The following is a 17,119-nucleotide window of genomic DNA, read 5'->3' as shown; positions in this document are numbered from 1 at the left end:
ACTGACCAGCAACCAACGGAACAGGGTGGATGGGATGAGCCCCAAGGAGCAAGTGCAAGGGGACTGAGAACTCCCTCGGGGCCAAGGACAAGGATGCAGGGCTCCAGACCTCATTCCTGCTGCAACAAGGTGGGACAGCTTGTCAGGTTTTACACTCGGGGCTGCTGCAGAAACAAAGAGGTCGGTTAAACGCGGACGCCGCTGAGTCATCTGACCCTTGCAACCAAGGCGGGGCACGAGGCCGGAAGTCCTGCAGCTCGGGAAGACTGCAGAGCCCTCTCAGCCGCTCTGCCAGCTCCACAGGCCACAGGTGTCTCAGGGAGTCAGCGAGGGGCCACAACCTCTAGGACCAGCGAGCAGCAGCTACTCCTGCCCACAGCAGAGCAAAACGTACCCCCACTCCATGTCTGCTATGCACTGAGGCATGGGAGTCGCTGCTGTAACCAACACTGTCAGGACTCTGACACAGTCAGACCCTGCCCATCCACGCCTGCAAGTGCCGCCCCGTGTCCTGGCACCCCGTCCCCTCGCAAGCATCCCCTGAACAGAAGAGCCCAGATCCACAGGAAGTCTAACCCCACAGTGAGCGACAGCATCCACGGTGAAGGCAGTACAGCTCCCAGAGCCTCCCGGTGACCCCAGGACCCGGCCTAGGCCATTCCCAGGCTGTGCCTGGAAACCACGGCTATGGCTGCAGACTGGCGCTGAAGACGCCTCCCGGGGCCACCTGTGTCTCCATGCCCCGCTCCACGGCCCCTGTCGGAGCACAAGTGTCGTCTGAACCGCCCCACTTCTTTTCACAGGACGGAAGGAACCAAGAAAGCAACCTCAATCCTTTTTTTCTGTGAAATTTATTGTTTCCACATTAAAAGATTTTTTTTGAGGGAACTGGTTTTTTAACCACATGATGATCCTATACAGCTGCCCAGAGTAGGACACCATCGGGAGCCATTAACATGCCATATGAGTTCTGAATAAATAAAAGCTACAAAGCCCAAGTTATATACAAATATCTTAGGCAATAATGTTTACAAACCTATGTACAATAAAACAAATGTAAACAGTAAATGCAGCATGAGAGTAATCAAAGGATGCACAGGACAACCACTGGTGGTCAGTCTGCCCCCGAATCTGGCCACTCCACCTTCCTAACACAACTGACGGGCCATCCAGCGAGAACAGAAACTCTGAAGATGTCACGACACTACCCGAGGACCAGAGCTGGCACGGACGCCGTCACCCCTCCCCCGAGTCTGAGGCACATGGAGGAGGAGATGGCCGAGGCTCAGCCCGTGCGTGCCCAGGCACGAGGCTCCTGCCAGGGGGCTCAGCAGGGCGTTTCGCTGCTCTGGGAGGCAGTCTATGGAATGGTAACTGCTACGTAAAACGAGGAGGAACAGACAATATTCCCTAACTCAGCGACCTTCCTGACTCCTGGCAGAACGGGCCCAGACTGGGGGTAGGGCCGGGAAACACATGATCGTGAGCACTGAGGGCGCCCAGGGGCTCGGGGGGCTCAGGAGGAGGGTATGTGTCAACCTGATTGGGGGAGAACTTGTAGAAGATTCGCAATGTCCTAAACACAACTAAATCCTATCAGTACAGCAGGGCGGGGGCTATGAGGCAGGGATGACAAATGGGTACTTCTGCATCCAGTGACCAAGTAATACAAGTATGTATCACCTCGTGACCCACAAAAGTGCAATCATGTGAAACCAACGGCACTACGGCGAGAAGAGAAAATAGCCAGTATTGATATCGCGCAGAGTCCTGGGGCTGGGCAGGGCCCAGCAGCCGCCACTGCATGCAGCCTGCCCTCTGCCAGCCGTGTGGGGAGGCAGATGGAGGGCACAGGGCTGGGCCCAGGCACCGAGGGGTGAGGCGTGGGTGTCCTGGGTTGTTGGAGGAGGGCAGGAGCCCCCCGGAGGCCGGGCACTCACACACTGAGCGGCAGCATACCGGGTGCTGACGACGGGCGCGAGGAGCCCAGGCCAGGAGGAGGAGGAGCTGGGTCAAAGCCATTTACTGCCCTGTGGAGGTGACCAGAGCAGAGAAGGGAGGGAAGGGGAAGAGAGAAAGAGAGAAACTGTCATTCAAAATCACTCCGTACACGGCAAGAAATCAGTTTGCTTTCTACAACTATCCCTCTTCTAGGCCCCATGAGAGGATCCTGCCAGCTCCCAGGTGAAAGCAGCAGTTAAACCAACAGGGCCCTGTCCTGGGTACGGGGCCACTGAGCTGGCACTGAGCTGGCAACCTCAGCACACCACCCACTGTGGCCACTGGCCTGGCCACTTTCTGGGTAGAGAAGGTCTAAATGTCTGGCAGTAGAGAACTAGCTAAATAAACACAACTAAAAAGTGAACTATTATACAGCCACAAGAAATGCATTCCACAGAGTTAACAGCATGAAAAATATTCAGAATGTAATTAATGCCAAATGGAAAAAGCAGCAGGTTACCAACCCGTGTGTTCAAGTAAGTAGCATACAGTCTGGATTGTAGACTAAAGCCCCTCGTATGGACAGACAGTTCTACTAGAAGTCTGTGGAACTAAATCGAGAACGTGCAAGTCTTACGTAGATATATATTTATGTGAAGTGTATAGATGAGAAGACTCCAAAAGTTCCTGGAAAATGCCTGGCATGGTAAAACTATGCATTATTTCCAGTTTTCTGCATCAAAATCTCTTCTAATTCCACTTGTCCACAAAGCTTTTGAGCTATCTTATTTGTACACACACACCCCACACATGAATATAAAATATATTTATCATACATATACATACACATTTTATATACATATACATACATAAAATCATACTGCTATAGATCAGAGAAGGAAAATTTCACAAGTTACTTTTCTTCCCTCTGGGTTGCAAGCAAATTTTGTTTATGACTTTATTGTTTTGCTTCTAAATCTTCAACAATGCACATAAGAATCTTAATAAGGGGGAGAAAAATAACTTTGTAAGAACTGTTTAGCAAGCAAAGCCAGATGGGTAGTTTTCTCTACAGACTCCCGCACAGGCAGCCCAGGCCAGCAGAAGCAGCTGCACCGGACCCACACCCAAGGTCCAGCTCCGGCCCCAGCCCCAGCCCCAGCCCCAGCCCCACTCACCACGCAGTGCAGCCACAGGAAGCAGTGAGGGAAGGCAGGAGGAAAGAGTACAGGCCTGGAAGCTCTCTTAGGTGGGAGGCCACTCCAGCCCTTCTATCCTGAAAGCTTCTGTCCCACTAGCAATCGAAGAGGCACACCTTCCCTTCTCTGGCTCCCCACCTACTCAGTAGAGGGTCCTAGCAATTCGATAAAGGCTCATGTAGAAAGATTTTCTTTAAAAGAAAGAAAGAAAAAAAAAAAAAAAAAGAGGGGGCCAGCATTGTGGCAAAGTAGCTTAAGCCACTACCTGCAATGCCAGCATTTCATATGGATGCTGGTTCAAGTGCCGGCAGCTCTACTTCCAATCCAGCCCCCTGCTAGCAGCCTGGGAAAAGCAATGGAAGATGGCCTAAGTAGTTGGGCCCCTGGCACCCACATGGGAGACCTGAAAGAAGCTCCTGGCTTTGGCCTGGCTAAGCCCTGGCCAACCCCTGGCCGTTGCAGCCACTGGGAAAATGAACCAGTGGATGAAAGACTTCTGTCTCTCCTTCTCACTCTGTAACTCTTTCAAATGAATAAAAAGCCAAGGGAGGGGTGGGGGGAGACACATTTTCTGCAAAGACAATCATTTTGAACTCTGAAGAGGCAAGTGAAACTCAGAAACAGGCACCGAAAGAGACTCTGAAGCAGAAGTTCATGTCTAAAGGAACTGAACTCAGAATACCAATTTGGGGTGTGGAACTCAGCCACGCACACAGATACCAAGAGCAATGGGAAGGAGGCTCGGGCAAATCCAACTTCTCCCTGGTGGCCATGGATCCACTCCCGTGACAGACAGCCTGGATTTTCCCTTCTCTTTTTGGGCTAAGGGAGGTCTGATGTTTGAGCTTCATCATTTTTGAAAACTTCTAATCATCCTTCCCCATTCTCTCAGGGCTCATGCCCACACCTCTTCTGGGGAAAGAGGCCACATCCTGTTTGTTAAGGCAGCCCTACCTAACAAGCCCCATCCATCATCATCTGCCTGGTACCACAGTCCCCAGAGCCTGCTTCTCCTAAAAACCTCAGGCAGACCGAGGCAGGCCTCACTAACAGCCCAGCGATCAAGAGATGACCACAGGCTCCAGCCTCACGGATCACAGCAGCAGGACAAGCTGTACACAACAGCCCCCAAACTCAGGGGCAGCCTGGAAGGCCAAGAAGAACCTGGCAGGCAGTCCACCCAGGTGAGCAAAGCACTCTGGATGGGCCACGTGCAGCTTTCAGACTGGGACTCGAGCATTTTCAAGCAGATGGAACCCTAAGAAACACCGAGATCATGCCCACTGTCATACTGCCAAGGAAACCAAAGCAAGGGAAGGGCCAGGCAGCACCCTGAGTTCCCCCAGGAGCTGGCCATGGGGAGAGGGACCTACAACCTGCTCAGCCACTGTCCCTTCCCAATGGGCAGCTTCAGCAAGCAATCACTGCTGCCCCCATGCAGGCCAGATCCACTGGGAAAACAAGCAGTACAGTCAAGGGTATAAGGAGAGGAGAGAACTAGACGAGTACTTCTTCTGTGTGGGTGGAAAGGAGAGGAGAGAACTAGACAAGTACTTTTTCTGTGTGGGTGGAAATGAACTCTTGACCTGAAGAGGACAATCTGCCAGAGCCCCACCTGGCACCACTCAAGAAGTGGAAGCAGAAGACCACAAGGATACGCAAGCTGGCCATACGGGTGGGATTACAGGTCTGGTGAGGTCCATCAGGCAAGGCAAAGTTTTGAGATGGGGAAAGGTTCCCATGAGAAGAAACACTGCTGGACACACAACATTTGGTTTCAGGGAGCAGCAACCAAAAGAAACATCCCAGTGGACAGTGCAGGGCCAATCAGAGAGAAACAGCAGGGAGGAAAGACGCGTCTGAGAATTAGCTATGCAAAAAGGGCTCTCGAAACTATGAACGCCATACTCCACCCCCAAAGGTGAGGTAAGGAATTTGAAAAACAGAAACCCCCACTCAGAAAAGGTATTAAGGTCAGCTGTCAAATGGCAGTGGGAGCAGAGAGGGAAGGGTGGAGCGTGTTCAGAGACACTAACCTGACACAGCAGAGATAAAAGATGGAAACTCAACCTGTCAAGAAGCAAGGTCAGCGCTGTGGTGCAGCAGGTTAAGCCTCTGCCTGGGACACTGGTATCCCATATGGGTGCAGGTTCAAGACCTGGCTGTTCCACTTAAGAATCCAGCTCCCTGTTAATGTGCCTGGGAAAGCAGTGGAGAATGGCCAAAGTGCTTGGGCCCTTGCCCACATGGGAGACCTGGAAGAAGTTCTGGGCTCCTGGCTTCAGCCTGGCCCAGCCCTGGCCATTGCAGCCATTTGGGAAGTGAACCATGGATGGAAAATGTCTGCCTCTCCTCCTCTCCTCTCTCTGTAACTCTGTTTTTCAGATAAATACAAAAATAAATTTAAAAAAAAAAAAAAAGAAGCAAGGTCGGGACAGCTGAGAGGACACCACAAAAAAAAAAAAAAAAAAAAAAAAACACCAAGAAAGGGCTCCCCAGAACCAAGTCTTCCTGTTTCAGTGGGTAAGTGGAAGCTCGCAGCAGCTCTGGTGAGCCCCAGGCCTCGGCCCAGGCTGAGCTGCAGGGTAGATTCACACCCATCCCCCTCTACCCCTCCCACTGAGCTTGGGAACGCCAGACTGCACACAGAGGTGAGGGAGTCCCCCTCAGAAGGCTCCATGGCCACTGTGACTGATCTGAAAAAAACAGAAGCTACTGGATGACAGGAGAACCCTCACCTCATGAAAACAGTGAGCTATTGAGGTCCCCGCTGTGACCAGTGCCCCACCCTCAGACTGACATCATCGCATAACATCCTGCCCCGTTTACGAGGAGGGCCACCGGGCAAGCCATCCAAAGCCACCCCAGAGCCACAGCAACTCATCTGTTTTCCCTGCTCACAGCTGAACTATTAACGATAGTGTACAGCTGACTCAAATAGGCTCTTGAAAGCTTACTCATGGGCTGTAAGTTGGTTAAAGCCGAGTCAGCCCCATGCAGTTAGTAAAACCAATTTGTTAATGCATCTTCCACCCCACACCATGATTTAGAAAGAAAGAAAAAAGAGCACAGCAAACAAATTCAGTTACCCATGAATAACGTGGGAAATATGACTTTTTCTTGCCTAATAAAAAAAAAGGAAAAGACATTAACTGTAATACAAATACTATTTACACACCATGCCCTAAAATTAGCCCATGCCCACCTACACAGCCCCAAAGAAATCAGCTTGCTTGACAAAAATAGGAAAGCAACACATAAGGAACTAAATAAAAATCATGGAGAAAAAAAAAGAATGTCTTTGAGAGAATAAGTGACTGCACTGCACGTGAAATGTGCCCTTCAGCTGGGTGACACAGAGGCGTGTCCACGCCGGGGGCAGGAGGCAGATGCACAGTCCACACGGCAGAACTGGCAGAAGGGATCCCAGACGGGCTCCCAGAGCACCTCTGAAGCCCACAGAGCAGACACCTACATGAGGGACGCTATTGTGCGTGGTGGGGCTTCGTCGCCCCTGAAGGTCCTCATGAGGACTGGGCAGGTGGGGTGCACATACGTACACCCACACACAAGCCCACTCTGATGAACTCCTTCCCCCAGACAAGCCTCCCTCAGGTCTGTGGGCAACACCAGTAAGCTATAGTGACAGTGCTACACACAGACTCAGGAGGGAGGGATGGGACAGGCCGGTCCCAATGCCAAGGGCTTGTTAAAATGGACCCTTCTAAGAGGACTGGCTTTTTTCTTTTTTTAACCTGCCACATTTAGTAATGGATCTGGGAACCTTCCTTTTGCAGCTGGAACACACCACCTTCGTTTTCATCTAGTCAGTAGGTCAGCAGGAAGAAAGGCTAGAGGTAAGAGCGAAGCAAGCCAGAAGGAAGCCAGAATCAAGGCAAAGCAGCAAGAAAGCGAAGACACAGCAAAACCCTCAAAGGAGTTATCTCAGGATTACAGCAACGAGGCCAAGATAACTCAAGTAGCAGGAGGTTAATACTTCAGCGTGCAGAAAACCCATTTATCACATCATCTAAGCACTCGAGCAAAGGCCAGCCTACAAAAGCACTTTGAATTTTTAATAAGAAATGGTATAATATAAAATTTGTACAATTTAAAACCAAAACGAAGCAATGTCTGTTGCAGGTGTACAGTTTCAGGTGCAGTGCAAGGAAAAAAGCTTCTATGCCTACATCTAGGCCACTCCTCAGGGGACAGGTCCAGTCAGAGTGTGCAGGGCTGACACCGAATCCTCTACTGCTCCCCAAGAGTGGGTGCGGCTCTGGGCAGTGCCTGCCCTAGTGCCCTGCAACAGGAGCCAACTGAAGGCAGGAGCAGTGAGCCGGCAGGGACAGTGTTACTCCTCCCTCACTGTGACTGCCCTGAGGGCCTTCCAGAGCAAAGGCAGACGCCACGCAGCCCAGTGCCGGCCAAGCCTGTTCTCATGTCTGAAGGTGCCCGACACCCACCAAGAAATACGACTCCAGAGAAAGCCTAATAACTAGTCTACTGGAGGTAATCACCAGTTGCAGGAAAAAATAATTAGCCATTATTTCCAACACTCATGAAGACTACACAAACCTTCTCCATGCCATTTGGGGGAAATGACTACTGTAATGTACAAATTATCTATGCACTCATTTACCATTAGGGAGTAAAAATGGGGCACGCCTTAGGCATCTGGCTGAAACAGCTACACCTGGAGAAAATGAACTGTATACTTACCCCAGCTGAGGAACCCCAATGGTTAGAACTAAGTTCTAGTTTACGGGCATTTTGGAATGTGCTTTTAACAGTGTCCTTAGTGAAATGCATACATTTTGGGGTAGAATGCTCTTAGGGGACAGAGATAAACCAGAACACTCCATTAAAGGATGTACAGTTAGACCCTTTTCAGAATAGACTGTGTGTCACATCACTCTCTCTACAAATGGGTCATAATTATCAAGGACAACAGAACATAGAAGCCCCTTTGAGAAACTGTGAAAATGTTCAGAATTGAGCCAACACTGCTTTCACACAAAAACAAGAAAGAATTGTTGGGACTGGCACTGTGGCACAGCAGGTAAAGCTGCCACCTGCAACATGGGCATCCCATATGGGCACTGGTTCAAATCTCAGCTGCTCCACTTTCAATTAGTTACCTGCTAATGGCCTGGGAAAGCAGCAAAGGATGGCCCAAGTGCTTGCGTCCAGAAGCAGCTCTGGGTCTCTCTGTGGGAGACCCAGAAGAAGCTCCTGGCTCCCACTTTGGCCTTGCCCGGCCCAGCCCAGTCTAGCCATCTGGGTAATGAACCGGCGAGTGCAAGATCCTTCTCTCTGTAGCTCTTTCAATGCAGTAAATAAAAGAAAGAATTGCCTCGGCAACTCAGAGCAGAGACCATGGCAAAGGACCCTGGGTACCTCTGCTGTGTTCCGGTAACCACCAAGTTAGACCACTAAGTCAGCATCCACATACCCTAACTAGCCCCTGCATTAAGGCATGCCTGTACAAGAGCATAATCACACAGTGCCTGGGAATAAAGAACACTGAGGTGGAACCACGTGCACTGACACAGGAAACAGAGGCAGCCTAAGTCACCACAGCCACGCTGCAGCGCCGACAGGTAAAGTGTGATCCCCAGAGTGTGCTGGCGACAAGCTGACAGCAGATGCAGCAAAGTAGGATTCTGCATGCCTAGGAATAACCGTATGGAACGTGAAAATAATATAAAAGCAGTTATTTTTTATTTCATATACTTCCATGCCAATGGAAATTTTTTGCATTAAGAAAATATCACTGTTTTAATCTTAAGACTTTAAATTTCAAAGCCCAAAAAGCGTCTTCACTGTATGCAGAAGCTGTACCTCCTACACTCTGTGTGATCCAGGGTCTAGACAGCTCAGGGCTTTGTGTTCCAAGACGCTCACGCAAGCTCGTTGTTGCGTTTGCTGCACCTCCATAGTTACGAGATCACCCCTAAAGACGACTGGCTAAGAAAGCCGCCAGCCCACAGCACCCTGAGCACTGGAACTCTCACGGGGCTTTGGGGCTAGCGCCGCCTCTGCAGACTCAGGACTCCCGAGTGACAGATGCCGCAGGGACCAGGAGACAAGAGATTCACCTCCCCATAAGACTGAAATGGCAGCAGACTTCAGTGAGTTTACCAAGCTAGATTCCCTTTCCAAGGCTTCAGTAAACTCACTAAATCTGCAACTTCACTACTCAAAAAATGACCATTTAAAACGTCCAGGACTTACCCTTTGTCGAAGAAAGATGTATGCCCTGATCGAGAGAACTTTGTGCCGTTGCTGTTCATCACCCCACAGTTAACATTCCCTGAAATATAGGATTTCCGTGATGCTTGGTCCTTTGCAAAATTCCTGCAAGCTGCTAATTTGGATTCTAAAGCCTACAGAAAGGAGGAGGAATGATATGGTTGTCATAACAGTAGCTGCACACAGAAATCTGCATTTCAAACCATTTCTATTTCAAGCCTCAGCCTTCACTTCCTTAATTGATAATGGTGGTTAGTTCAGCCATAATCAATCACCTTTCCAAGAAAAACAGGGAATACACATGCTGACTCCCTTTCGAACGAGCAGAGAACACTTCATTTACTCCTGTCAGTATCATTGAGGGATACAGACATAATCCTCACCTTACAACTAAGAAAATGAGGTTTGGTAGGTACAGTTCCTATATTATCACTTGGCCCCCTCCCATTGTTTGTAAATTATGGACAGTTTGACGGTTGGTATTACGGGTGTGTGTTTGGAGCAAGCACTGTAAAGAATCCAAAAATATTACTGGAGAATTTTTTTTAATGCAGCCAATCATTTCTAGAGGCTCTTCAGTTTAGTTTCTTCCACTGCATTAGAATGAATGAGAGTATTTACAACACCTCCCACAAAATTAAGCTATTTCTGAGAACACACTGTAAACTGTAACTGATACCCTTTGCCTATAATTAAATAATTCACCTGCAAATGATACCAGCCCTTTACCATCTACCTCTAAACCGGGTACCCCTTACTGTGCACCTGTCACCACCATACCTGGCCAGTGCCAGGTTCTACCAACAGATAACTGAACAGGAGTTTCTCATCTATTTCCACACAGAGATGTCACCCTTTTGTCAGATGTCACAAACACTCTGACCAAAGCCACACTTACTCCAAAAAAGGAAAATACAATCCATAGCAAAAAAAGATAGACAAAGGACAAATATAGTGCTCCCCTGTAGCCACGACCCTGAAGGAACAGGAATGCATGATGTGCTGCAGACGCATTAGCGTGAGGGCATCCACTCAGAGCTCCTCTCCCCAAAATTTCAACAGGAGCTGTTAAAAAACAGCAGCAGGGGCCAGGACAGTTGCATAGCAGATAAAGCCATTGACTGCAGTGCCAGCATCCCATATGGGTGCCAGTTTGAGTCTCAGCTGCTCCACTTCCAATCCAGCTCTCTGCTATGGCCTTGGAAAGCAGCAAAAGATGGCCCAACTCCTTAGGCCCCTGCCCACATGGCTCCTGGCTTCGGATCAGCCCAGCTCTGGCCACTGAAGCTATTTGGGGAGTGAACCAGCAGATGGAAGACCCCTCTCTCGCTCGCTCGCTCTGCCTCTCTGTAACTCTACCTTTCAAATAAATAAATCAATCTTGAAAAAAAAAGGCAACAAAAAACAGATAGGAACTCTTTCTCTTCTTTCCCTTGACAAAAGCACAGTAAGTTAGTAAAACAGTGACAGAAAGGAGGAAGGAAGTGACCTGTAGGGTAAGTTCTGAATCAGCGTCATTCAGTGGCACGTTAAACATTCACACACACAGATCCTGGAGTCATTCATTCTCTATGTTCAAGACACCCGTCCATTCCTTCAAACATCCGCTGAGAGTCTAAGAGGATTCAGGGAGACAACCAAGTGTGAGCACTTTGTCTTTTCAGGGGGAAAAGGATGGCCTCGAAGCTAAGACTTGTACAACATCTACACCCAGTGTAGATGAAGTCATGGTTGTAAGATCAGAAATCAGACAGAGCTCTAAGTAAAATCACCATGAAAAGGTGATTTGAAGACAAGCAACAGGAATGGACAGAGAGGTGGGAATAGCTAGGAAACAGCATCAGAGAAGCAGAGGGAGGAGGACATTTCAAAAAAACCAGGTCAGTGTTGAATGTTCCAGCAAAATTAGGACAGGACAGCATCATGACATATGACAGTGGATCTGACAGCGCTGAGCTCACCAACCAGCAGTTTGGGCATGAACAGAGCCCAGCCCAGAGCGGCTGGAGGGTGTATAGGCAATCAAAGTGCTAACAAAAAATGCAGACACACTTTCAAAAAGCCTGGCTGTGAAGGGAAGAGACAAGGGTGATAGTAAAAGAATGGTGTAGGGTAAAAGGAAAGAACTGCCTTTATTTTTGCTTTTAAAGATTAAAAATTGCTAATACATAATTATATGAATAATAATGTATACACAAAATATTACATACCAAGTATATGTGATATTCAATGTATAATATAAGTACATATAAATATCAACACATATAAATATGGAGGAATTAAAGATGAGAAAGCTAGGGGCCAGCACCATGGCACAGTAGGTTAGTCCTCCACCTGTAGAGCTGTCATCCCATATGGGCGTCAGTTCTAGCCCCAGCTGCCCCTCTTCCAATCCAGCTGTCTGCTACGGCCTGGGAAAGCAGAAGATGGCCCAAGTGCTTGGGCCACTGCACGCGCATAGGAGACCGGAAAGAAGCACCTGGCTCCTGGCTTCGGATCAGTGCAGCTCTGGCCGTTGCGGCCATCTGGGGAGTGAACCAAAGGATGGAAGACCTTTCTATCTCTCCCTCTCACTGTCTATATCTACCTCTCAAATAAATAAATACAAAAATCTTAAAAAAAAAAAAAAAAAAAGAGAGAGAGCGAGATGAGAAAGCTAGAGAATGGGATCCAAAGCACAGATGGACAAAATTAGCATGGACAGGAAGATGATACTTACACCACTGAGGAAAAAAAGGAAGAAAGGCTACAAATAGGGCTAATAATAGGAGGGTAATAATAATAGAAGGTGAAATAAATCAGTAAGTTTTAAACCTGATGGCCTTGCTTTTCTCTGTGAAGAGGATGCAAGAATAAGAAAGGGGCTTCCAGTTGAAGCCAGTCGACAAAGTAGTACACCAGAGCATAAAATGAAATATTTACGAAAGCTCGCAGGGGCTGGCGGAGAACAGCAGACCAACAATTCTGACAACAACTCAGACAGAATGTCAGCTGACTGGGTTGCAAGGACTCCAAATTAAACTTCCAAGAGCCAATTTCTGAATAATCAAGTATTAAAGGAAAACAAAGAAAGATAATCTGGAGTTGAGGAAGAGGCAGAACTAACCCAAGAATACAATGAACAGAAATGCAATAGCCCTGGAAGCTCATAAGGCATTCAGCAGGGTGTAAATAAGCCAGAAACAAAGGAGATACAGCAAAGGTATATGTATTTCCTCCACCCACAAGAAAAGAAAGGTAGTTTGAAACACTAGGAAAAAGAAAAAGGCATATAAATCAGCTATGATACAAACAAGAATAAAATCTGTTACAGTTCTGTGTAAATGATAAAGAACAAAATGCTCCCAACATCTGTTGAGTGGCACAAATACAAAGTCTCAAGAACCCAGCTACTCCTCTGTGGTGAAGCAGTAAAATGATAAACACATCACACAGTAAAAGCTAATTCTCAACTCTCAGAACCAACCAGCAGAGCTCAAGAAGGGACACAGAACGGTGCAGGGGAGGGGAGGAGGGGGAAAACAGGGAGTTGAGATGTAGTCTACTAAAATTCAGAAACACAGGCTTAAGAAAGTTGTCTGAAATTAAAAAAAAAAAAAAAACAAAAACAGAAAAGTGAAAAATTGGAACTATTTAATTAAATCAAGATGCTGAAAACCAAGCATATCATTTCAAGTTATTGAGGCAAACGCAGCTCTTACAGAAGGGATTTTAAAAACGGTTATCTTGGGAGTGAGAAAAGATTTTGTATTGCAGGAATCATTTGTTCACATTTTCACAGCAACATGAAAATATGGATGCAGAGTCAATCTGATGGTTAGAAAATAATGCATATTATAAAAGGCAAGCAGGACCTTATGTCTTGGCTCCCCCCCAACCCCCGTTTCCTCTAGATAAAGTATAATGCAATTTCTACTTTCCCCACACAGTATCTCACACAAAAAGTAAGTGAAAGGATACTGCACCATGAGGAGTCACAGGGATGACCACTGAAAAAGAAAGCTAAGAGTGAGTAAGAGAAACAGGAAGGGAGTGAGGCCACAGTGCTCAAACTTCAGAGCAGTGGCATGAACCCGTTGGCTCTACAACCGTCTCTAGTAATCCAGTGGCTTGGATGATCCAGACTGCAGCTCTCTTTTGTGGCCAAAGAGACCATTCAGTCAGGAGGAACAAGAAAAGTGATCTCTGGGATTAGCAGAAAGGAAGGGAAAGCAGAGATGACTGATAAAGACAAACAAGCAAAGGGAGTACTACTCTCAATACATAGGAAAAACCAAACAAGCAAAAAACAACTCGAGTATTTTAAGAGCCAAACTGTTCTTTCTGTATTAGAGGTTAGAAGCCAAGGAGAGGGGCTGGTGCTGTGGTGTAGTGGGTGAAGCTGCCACCTGCAGCGCCAGCATCCCATATGGGTGCCGGTTTCAGTCCAGGTTGTTCCTCTTCCAATCCAGCTCCCTGCTAATGGCTTGGGAAAGCAGCAGAAGACGGTCCACGTTCTTGGGCCCCTGCACCCACATAGGAGACCTGGATGAAGCTCCTGGCTTCACCCTAGCCCAGCCCCGGCCACTGCAGCCATTTGGGGCGTGCACTAGCAGATGGAAGCTCTGCCTCCCTCTCTCCTCCTTTCTTTAATTCTTCCTTTCAAATAAATAAATCTAAAAAAAAAAAAAAAAAAAAGCACCAGCAGCAGCCAAAGAAAAGGCACTGAAGTTATGGCAGGGCAGGAACAGGGAGAAAAGCAAGATGAAAGTAGAAAGCAAGGTCACGACTCCAATGTTAACGTCCTACTCAACAAAAGACAAGAAAATGACCAGAAGGATGGTAGAGGCAGCAAAGAACAGGGTCAGAGGGAGGCCAGAGACAGCAAGCTTTACACAAAGTATTTTAGACAAGGACAGAGACATCCTGCCGTAGAAACAGCTGTAGGGGGCGCTGGTGCTGTGGCGCAGTGGGTGAAGCCGCCACCTGCAGTGCCAGCATCCCATGTGGGTGCCGGTTTGAGTCCCGGCTGCTCCACTTCCAATCCAGCTCTCTGCTATGGCCTGGGATAGCAGTAGAAGATGGCCCACATAGGCCTCTGCACCCACATAGGAGACCCAGAGAAGGCTCCTGGCTTCAGATCAGCACAGCTCTGGCCTTTGCAGCCAACTAGGGAGTAAACCAGCGTATGGAAGACCTTTCTCTCTCTCTGTGTAACTCTGACTTTCTAGTGAATAAATCAATCTTTAGAAAAAGAAAAAGAAACAGCTGTGGGGTACAGGAAGAATGTCCAAGTGGTAAGCTCAGAGCTCAGGCCCCTCTGCAGGGTGCTGGCACACCCAGTCCTGGAGGTGTCTGGACGAGCCTCTGCCAGTGACTGGACGCTCTAGGATCTCAATTCATTACAGCCTTTACCATAGGAGGGCATCTTTATTCTTCCCCCATCCAAATAAAGAAACAATGCTACGTTGGCAGGGTAAATATCTCATGAATAAATAAATGACTGCTTACCCCTACTTTCCGTAAGAGATCCCCCACAATGTTTAGCGCTGATATCCTGGCCGAAGGAGTTAGTGGACTGGTACCAAAACCATTTGGTATAGCTAGAGAAAAACAAAGGTTAAGTGAGTACACTGACAGTTCCCTTTATAGTCAGGTTGTACTGCTCATTTATAAAGCAGTATACTAAAAACAGAACCACTAGACCACAGGGCATGCCCGTTTTTCTCACCTTAACAGACACTGCCAAAATGCTCTCTAAAAGGTGTGCCAGTATCAGCAGTCTGTTTAATACCAGATAATCTCTTTCTTTTCTTTTGGTGGGGGGTGGGTAGGTAGTTAAAGTTTAACTTTTATTTCTGTACAGTCACTTGAATCTCCTCTTCTGGAACTCATCTGTTTATCCTCTGTACTTTTCCTACTGGCTTGTCTCTCTTTAATCAATCTGTAAGGATTCTATACATTATATATATTCAACTCTTTCTTGTATGTATGGTTTGCAACTTTTAGTGAGACATTTCTTTTTGTGGGAGAACCTCTGGCTTCGCCATGTCAATATAACAATGTTCCCCATAGTTTTCAAGCCTTTTTCATACATTTAGATCATTTAATTCACCAGGAATTTATAGTTATCTGGATGTAAGGCAGTCTTCTAAACTTCATCCAGTCAATTGTCCTAGTACCATTTTCGTGAAGACTCATCTGAAATGGTACTACAAGCAAATTAAACCCTACATACATGAATATATTTCAGTGCTACTGAATTATGCATCTATGCCGCCTGAAATACACTACTTTAATTACTACAGCACTAAGACATATTCCGGTATCTCAAAGGGCAGAGAGACCCTTCTTATAACTATACTATTCCAAACTTCTCTTTACTGCTACGGAATAACTTTAATATCAATGTTCACTTTAAAAATCCTGATGGGATTTTTATGAGAAGTTGGAATTATAGACTGATTTGGGGAGAGTGGACATCATAAAATGTTAAATCTCCCCATTCAGAATCAACAGTATTCACCATATTTACTCACGCCTTTTTGCATGCTCTTCAGAAAAGGTTTTCAATGGTGTGTATTCATTTTTAAGAAATAATAGAGCATAATGATTAAGAGCGCTTGAGCCAAACAGCTGCATACAAATCCACTGGATTTGTCACTGGATGTGTGCCTTGGGCAAGTTACCTTTAAGTGAAAAAGAGGCAGACAGCACTAACTTCATGAAGTGAAGCTAAATTGATCGTGAAGTTTAATTTAAAGCATATTAACTTCAAGAAAGCCTAGCACATAAGTACTCAGTAAATGTGAGCTTTTTTAAAAATCTGTTTTCTACAGAGTGCTGATCAGCCAATCAGACATCAGTGTGGGGGCTTTGCTATTTGCTGCCCCTCCTCCAGAATGCAAGCTCATTACAGGCACAGCCTTTGTCTTCTTTGTCAACTCCCAGCATCCCGCATGAGGCACAGCCTACAGCAGGTGCTCCATATGACAGAAATCAACTGCCGCCTTTTTCTCAGCAGGGATTTCTGCATCTCATTTTTCCATATTCTCCTCAAATTCTGCATTTTGGGTATTCTTAAATCTGTGCTTTTATGGTAAATTGCCTTGAACACTTTTTGGAAACTGGGATTATATAAATGAAATTTAATTAAAAACCACTTCACAGACGTCAGCTCTTCAGTCTTCTCACTGATCTCTCTAACCACCTACCTCACGTCTGGGCACTCCTGTCATACAACCGCAGAGTCTTATAGGCAGCAGCTTTCAGGCTAGTGAAATTTACCCTATCAGTTCCAGTCTACAAACGTATCGAAGTGGAAAAACAGTGTGGCCTTGGGAATGACACCTAATTCTACGTCCTGTGGACTCCCTAAAACTCTCAGGACTTCCAAGGAATGCATACTGCCCTTGTGTGTCCCCTAAACTCAAGTTCTTAATCATGTTGATGAGTGCTCAACTAAAGAATTTTTTGAACCCATCTGCAGAATTCTGGTAAGCTAGATAGAAGCAAAATTTTGTTAAACTCAAGTGTTAGCAATTATGATAAAAGCCTCTGTTTACACATGCAGCTACCCCAACAAAAACTGACAGGGAGAGCTTCTAATGACCTTATACTGCCCGTTCTATCCCAGTACTCTCATACGATTACTCACACACAACTACATGCATCTTCACACTTCATCTAATTCTACCTCATGACAAGGCAGACAAGTTGAATTATCTATGTAGGAGCTATTAAGC

At 46.8% G+C, this 17,119-nt stretch overlaps 1 protein-coding gene across 10 annotated transcripts in view; it reads right to left on the bottom strand.

The window, feature by feature from the left end:
• Positions 1-832: 832 nt before the first annotated feature.
• The window catches only part of NDEL1 (nudE neurodevelopment protein 1 like 1), a 56,053-nt gene continuing 39,766 nt past the window's right edge, over positions 833-17,119 (bottom strand). For 3 of the 10 annotated variants that reach the window (XM_070059901.1, XM_070059902.1, XM_070059900.1), the window contains 4 exons: positions 14,886-14,977; positions 9,378-9,529; positions 6,230-6,264; positions 833-2,030 (listed from right to left, as the gene is read on the bottom strand). In XM_070059901.1, coding sequence (XP_069916002.1) covers positions 2,023-2,030; positions 6,230-6,264; positions 9,378-9,529; positions 14,886-14,977 — 287 coding nt within the window. In that variant the 3' untranslated portion in view covers positions 833-2,022. 10 annotated transcript variants of the gene reach the window in all.

The sequence above is a fragment of the Oryctolagus cuniculus genome, chromosome 17 (genome assembly GCF_964237555.1).
Source record: "Oryctolagus cuniculus chromosome 17, mOryCun1.1, whole genome shotgun sequence".
NCBI classification, from domain to species: Eukaryota; Metazoa; Chordata; class Mammalia; order Lagomorpha; family Leporidae; genus Oryctolagus; species Oryctolagus cuniculus.
Note: the sequence above shows the minus strand (reverse complement) of the source record. Positions and strands in the feature narration are given on the sequence as shown.